General features: G+C 32.4%; 1 protein-coding gene across 1 annotated transcript; it reads left to right on the top strand.

The window, feature by feature from the left end:
- The first annotated feature begins 1,373 nt into the window (after positions 1–1,373).
- LOC133300921 (protein FAR1-RELATED SEQUENCE 5-like) lies at positions 1,374–3,276 on the top strand. The gene is made up of 4 exons (XM_061500502.1): positions 1,374–1,622; positions 1,735–1,951; positions 2,310–2,514; positions 3,129–3,276. The coding sequence occupies exons 1-4, from the start codon at positions 1,374–1,376 to the stop codon at positions 3,274–3,276; spliced, it is 819 nt and encodes a 272-aa protein (XP_061356486.1).
- Positions 3,277–6,900: the final 3,624 nt, after the last annotated feature.

Genomic DNA, 6,900 nt, shown 5'->3' with positions numbered 1-6,900 from the left:
AAAGATTAACGACTCTGATTTGTAAGTATGTGATATCATTGATCTTTTTTTATCTAACGGCTATCAGATGAAGTGTCAAATTTGAAATTTGACACTTCGGTCAAAGGATCCTATCTCTCACACACACACACACACACACACATATATATATAGGGGAAGGATCCGTTTACAAATTTTTTTGACAAATTTTTACAATTTACATCATCTTCTCCTGGGAGAACATAGTGAAACCTAGTGTTCTCCCGAGAGAAGATAGTGTAGTTTGTAAACAAAAAAATTTGTAAGTAAAACCTGTCTCATATATATATATATATATATGGCAAATGTATTTCTCTTTTCTCATAAGAAATTTTTCTCCAGCAATTAATTTTTAATAAAGTCTGATTAATAAGACTTTGTTATACTAATAATTCTGCTTCATTTCTCTCTCTCTTCAGATATTGTTGGCTGACATGGCAGAGAGAGAAAAATAATTTTAAAGTCTTACTAGTCAAACTTTGTTAAAAAATTGGCTATTGCAGAAAAATTTTCATATAAAAAAAGAAGAAAATGGAGACCATATATATATATATAATATACACATACACTATCCTTGCATAAATGCATTGATCAGATAAAAAGAATTGGAATTTATTTTGGGTATTGATATGGTTGTTGTCTTTTCAAATCTCTTTAACAGCCATTATTAAACATGTGGCTACTCTACGATGTGGACGAGAAAATTTGGAGTGATCTCGGCTCACCTAGCTTTTAGTGGTCCAGCCGTTCAAAAGGTTACACATAGACTTATTAATCCATATCATTATAATAGCTGGCATTTTTTATTTTTTATTCATTAATATTTATTTCATTTCCCTCATCCCCTTCCCTTTTTTTTCTCCTGCCTCACTTTGTAAATGAAGTTTTCAATTTCCTTCTCCATTCTTTGTCTTTTCTCTCATTATTTTCTATTTCCTTCCATAGCTTGCAAGGAGTTTGTCGAAATCTGATCACTGTTAGCCGTAATTTGATTGTCGTTCGTCAAAGCCTTTCCCATTATTGATTTACCACAATATTTTGAACCAGAGTTCCATTACCGATTTACCATAATATTTTGTAGTGAAGAGGAAGGTGCATGTTATAAAGAGGTGTGTGACTTTTATATATAATATGGGGGACTATCATTTTTCATCTGCTTTGTTCAATTTTGTAAAAATAGAATGTGCATATTCTTCTTTTTCTTTCTACTATAAATCTGATTGTAATATGCTTGTGTTTTTTTTAAAAAAAAAATTCACCCCAAACTTGAGTTTTCTGGTCATCTTTATGATGTAAAATGAGCATCTTTTGTAGGATTTTTGCATATGGTGAAAATGAGCACTATTGAAAAAGAAATGGATAATTTTATATATTCAGATTTATCTTCATTTAGTTCCGACAGTGAATATGACAATGAACAAAGAGAGATGATGGTGGTTGTGAGTAAGGATCAAGATGGATATGAGCCAAAGATTGGAATGATGTTTTCAAATGAAGATGAAGCTTATAAGTTTTATAATGGATATGCTAAATTGGTTGGTTTTACTGTGAGAAAATCAAAATATCGAAGATTAGCAGATGGAACCATAAGTCAGAGAACATATGTTTGTGGAAAAGAAGGATATAGAAAATTGACGGACCCTTCACATGTGGACAAGAAAAATAAGAGAAACAAGAACTGGTTGTCAAGCTATGATACGTTTTAACATTGAGAAGGATACTTGGATTGTTTCTAAGTTCATAGCGGATCATAATCATGATCTTGTGAAATCATTTGCAGGAGCTACGTTAAGATCACAAAGGCATGTGGATGAAGCACATGCTAATGTGATTGAAGATATGGGCAATGCTGGATTAAAACAATGTAGTGTGTATTCATATTTTGTTGAAGCTGCTGGAGGAGCTGAAAATGTTGGATTTTTAAAATCTGATTGTAATAATTTTTTACAAAGTAAAAGAAACAAGACTCTTGAAGCAAGAAATGCACAAAGTGTTATTAATCATTTTAAAAGTCTTCAAGTAAATGACTCATCCTTCTTCTATACAATGCAAGTAGATTATGAAATCGCATGACTAATTTTTTTGAAGTGATGGCATATCAAGGACAGATTATAATCACTTTGGAGATGTAGTCATTTTTTACACTACCTACAGAAGAAACAAGTGTAATATGGCATGTGCACCTTTCATTGGGGTAAATCATCATAAGCAAACTGTTTTTTTTAGTTGTGCTTTCTTATTGAATGAAACAAAATAGTCTTTTGTTTGGTTATTTGAATCATTTTTGGAAGCAATGGATGGGTTGCAACCTAAAACAATTTTTGTTGATCAGTGTCAAGCAATGGCCAACGCTATTAAAAGAGTTCTTCCTAGATCTCAACATCGACTTTGCTTGTGGCATATTGGCCAAAATGCTGCTAAGCATCTTTCTTATTACTTGAGAAAACCTGATTTTAAGGTTTTATTTAATAGGTGTCTCTACAATTGTGGATCAAAGTAAGAATTTAAAAAGGTGTGGGCTCGTTTAGTCACAAAAGTTGATATTTCAAAATGCTCATTGTTGAAAAAAAAAATTATGAGTTACGAGCAAATTGGTGCCAAGCATTTAGTAAGAATTATTTCTCATTTGGCATCTTATCAACACAAAGAAGTGGGAGTATGAATAATGTTTTTCGTACTGTCACTTGCAAGACAATGTCTCTAACTCAATGTGTACTTCGTTATGAAAAAGTTTTGGAGCATAGACGATGGTCATAATTGCAAAAAGACATTGAGTGCAATCAATCCGCACCTCGTAGAGTAAAAGAACTTGAAGGTATTAGAATTGTTTGAATCTTTATCTGTGACAATTAAAAAAAATGAATGAAAATGGTACAGTTGAAAAAATTTATTTTCTTTTATTACAAGTATGACTGCACAAGTTGCACGGGTATATACTCAATTATTTTTGAAGAATTCTATGAAGAATTGTTTGGATCTTTATCTGTGGCAATTGAAAAAATCAATGAAAATGACACTTTGTTTTGTTACAAGTTAGTTAAAACTGGTGATGACAAATAATATTTTGTGACATTTGAAATTGCAAATTGCTCTATTGAATGTACTTGCAGAAAGTTTGAATCAGTTGGCCTCTTATGTCTTCATGCATTGAAAGTACTTAACTTTCACAATATTTTTGAAATACCTTCTCAATATATCTTGAAGAGATGGACAAAAAATGCTAAAGATGGTCTTAGTATAAGCAACAATGGCATCTAGGTTTGTGGCAGTGGTAAACAAAGAATTAATTTTCATATGAGTCAAATAATGAAGAAAACCATTTATTTTGCAACCAAAGATGTATTGATAGATGAAGCAACCAAAATGGCTGAAGATCACCTAGATCATTAGATAAAAAGATTGGAAATGATGTTAAAAAATATTAGTGGCATGATTGATAAGACTACAGTTGAATGTAAGACTAGTGGTGAAGAGATAAATGAGCATAATACATTAAAATCAAAAAAGTCTTAGATCCGTATCGTGTTCGAGAAAGGAGAGTTACAAATGCTAGACTCAAAAGTCAGCTAGAAAAGAAAAGGTGCAAGAGACATCAATCACAAGCTCTTGGTAAATCTCACGGTTCTAATGCATTCAAAAAAAGTTCTTTTGAATGGTAGGAGGTCTTGCAAGCTACCAACGAAGCTGTCATGCAAGTTTTCTAGAATGGTAGAAGGTCTTGCAAACGATAATGGAAGCTTTCATGCAAGTTTTTTTGAATGGTAGGAGGAGGTCTTGCAAGCTATCATGGAAGTGAAGACCTCCTACGTATTATGGAATATGGAATATATATTTTGATGATGACAAAGGGTTTACAAGAAGTCTCAAATTGAAGTTGGAGTTTGAAGATACAAGTGGTTAGGTATTTTTAGATATTTTGTTACACACTACATTATATCATATAGTATCTACCTAAGCTCCAATACATATCATTGTATTTCATGCATTTAATTACATTTTAAAAATCTGTTTTAATAAAAAAAAAAGAGAAAAGTATATTAAAAATTTGTTTTAATAAAAACCAAAAAGTAAAGGTATATATATATATATATATATATATATATATATATATATATAAAGAATCGGACCTAAATCTATGTAGCGCTACTTTTCTTATTTTGACATTGGTTGATTAATATATACAAATATGTGAACTTTTGTTTTTTTAAATATATCATATATGAAGTTACAAATTGCTTTGTCCAACGCAAGTACAGTGGTTCAGCTTTCTTTTTAAAAGTCATATAGAATAATACAAAAAGGAAAACTTTACTATTCAATTTCTTCAATACACACAGCGTTCTTTTTGTAACCGAGAGAAAAGAAAAGAGTATCACTTTATCACTTTCAGTTTTCATCTTTCATCCGAATACACTTTCACAGGGGTTTATTTCTTTCTACACATTTTTTCGTTTGAAAACACTTTTCTTTGAAGAAGGCTTAAGAAAAATTGTGAGTCAACAACTACATCGAGCGGCGAGCAGTTTTTTGAAAACGTTTCTGGCATCGGTTCTTTCTTCGATGCGCGCTGTTATGATTTTTTTCTTGGATGCGCGCTGTTATGATTTCTTTCTTGGATGCGCGTTGTTCTGATTTCTTCTTTGGAATGTTGTACTGGTGAGTTTACACAACACATATAATCTGAGTAAACTCAAATCGGTATTACAGAGATACAAAAAGTTGGGGCTTTTTACGGTATACTCAAGAAACTCAAATATTTTGTGAATCTTTGATTTAAAGCATTTAATCTGAAATTTCCAGATCTATTATTTCATATGCTTTAGGGATTTTGAGTTGTTTAATCTGAATATTAAATATCTTGAGTTGTTCATTGGTATAAAAATTTACTGTTAAAATTTGGAATCTGATTTTTGTTTGGCATTTATTGTTTAGAAACCTAATCTTGAATTGTTCTAGAAATTTTATTGTTGGAATATTAAATCTGAATTTTCTGTTTTAATTGAAGTATATTGTGATTAAAATTCAGATTTCTTTTGGTTTATTATTAAAAGATTTATCTAGAACTAATTCTGAATTTTATGTGAAATTTTGAGATAAATTTCAAATCTGATTTTTCTCGTTATAATTATGATATTCTTTTTAAATCAGATTTCTTGGTGTCCATTGATTAGAAAAATAATTGTGTAATATCCAAGCTCCTTTGTGCATTAATTTTAGAGATTTTAATACATATGTCATTGGATTAATTTTCTGCATATGGCATAAATTTGTGGAGCTTAGTTTGATATTACCTTGATATATTTGGTGTGATAGGATACTGTAATTTTGGTTTATTTCACTTGTTAAAGTTCTGAAAAATTCTGTATTGGTTGTTAAAGTGGAGTAGTTGCTTGCTGTAAATTTGTCCTAGGAGTGTGGGTGCAACCGTGTGGGTTGGAGACCTTGTGCTCGGCTTGAGAGTGCGTCTCAAGGCCTGGAGCCTCAAGAATCCACTAGGGAGAGTGGAGGTCTTGTGAGAGGAGTTGGTGAACTCCGTAGGTTCGGCTTGAGAGTATTCTCAGAGCTTGGAGCAGTGTAGGAACTAGGAAGATTTTTGATATTTTGTTTGATTGCCTGTGTGACGCGTGTTTGTAAAACTAGTACACTTGTGATTAATAAAATATCTGCAGCTACTTCAGTCTGGACGTAGCACCCTACTTAGGCTTAGTGGGTGTAAATTAGGATATATCGCGTGTCTTTTGTCTCTCTGTTTTAATTTCCGAATATTCTGTTTAGAGACTTAAAGTAACACTGATTTCTGGTTTAAAAGTGTTGTAGCAGAATTAATCATTTTCTGTTTTGTTTGAGAAAATTACATTGCTGCGTTTATACTCTATAAATTGCTAAGGTACGCATTCTGTTACTACATTGTTCTTAGCATTGTGAAAAATTATCTTGGGCATATAGGGACTGTAGAAAAAGTTTTTGAAAAAGTTTAGAACCCCTATTCACCCCCCCCCCCTCTAGGTGTTCCATAAGCGTCCTGTGTAAGAAGCCATTTGCCCAACAAGTGGTATCAAAGCTTCGTGCTCTGAGTGATTGGCTATCTGCCAAAGAGTTAAAGATCCTATGGCTTCTTTCCATCAGGATATTCCTCTTGAGGGTGGTTCCACCTATCGCTCTCCGTTTTTCAATGGGATTGATTATCCCTACTGGAAAACAAGGATGCAGATTTTCCTTGAGTCGGTAGATCTTAAAATTTGGTATAGTGTAGAGGAAGGATATCAGCCTCCAACTAGACTAGATGACAATGGTAAAAGTGTGCTTAAAAAATACACAGAGTTTACGAGAGCAGAATTAGAGAGTGCCCAATACAACTCAAAAGCAAAGAACTTAATAGTTAATGCACTTGGTAAGAATGAATACTATCGAGTATCTTCATGTAAGACCGCACGTGAAATGTGGCTTATTTTAGAAACAACCCATAAAGGTACTAATGAAGTAAAGTGTTCTAAACAAAATGCATTATCTAGAGCGTTTGAGCTCTTTGAGATGTATGAGGGCGAGTCTATATTTGACATGCAAAAACGTTTCATGCATATAGTTACATCAATGAATGCTTTAAATATTTTTCATGATGATGAATTGTTAGTTAACAAAATTCTGAGGTGTCTTACTAAGGAATGGGATGCAAAGACTTCGGCAATCTATGAAGCTAAAGATCTCTCCACAATGTCCATTACTACCTTATTTGGAAAGCTTCAGGAATACGAGTCGAAGTTAAACAAAAGGGCTAAGCGTGAGCTTAACAAGAAAAATTCAAAAAGTATAGCTCTAAAAGTTTCTTCTTCCCAATCCAAACAAAGTAAGAAAAGTACTGATACTTCTTCAAGTGAATCAAGC

This window comes from Gastrolobium bilobum, unplaced genomic scaffold, assembly GCF_033153095.1.
Source record: "Gastrolobium bilobum isolate Gb01-03AN ecotype WA unplaced genomic scaffold, APGP_CSIRO_Gbil_v1 utg2979, whole genome shotgun sequence".
Lineage (NCBI taxonomy): Eukaryota > Viridiplantae > Streptophyta > Magnoliopsida > Fabales > Fabaceae > Gastrolobium > Gastrolobium bilobum.
This window is presented reverse-complemented; position numbering and strand designations above follow the sequence as displayed.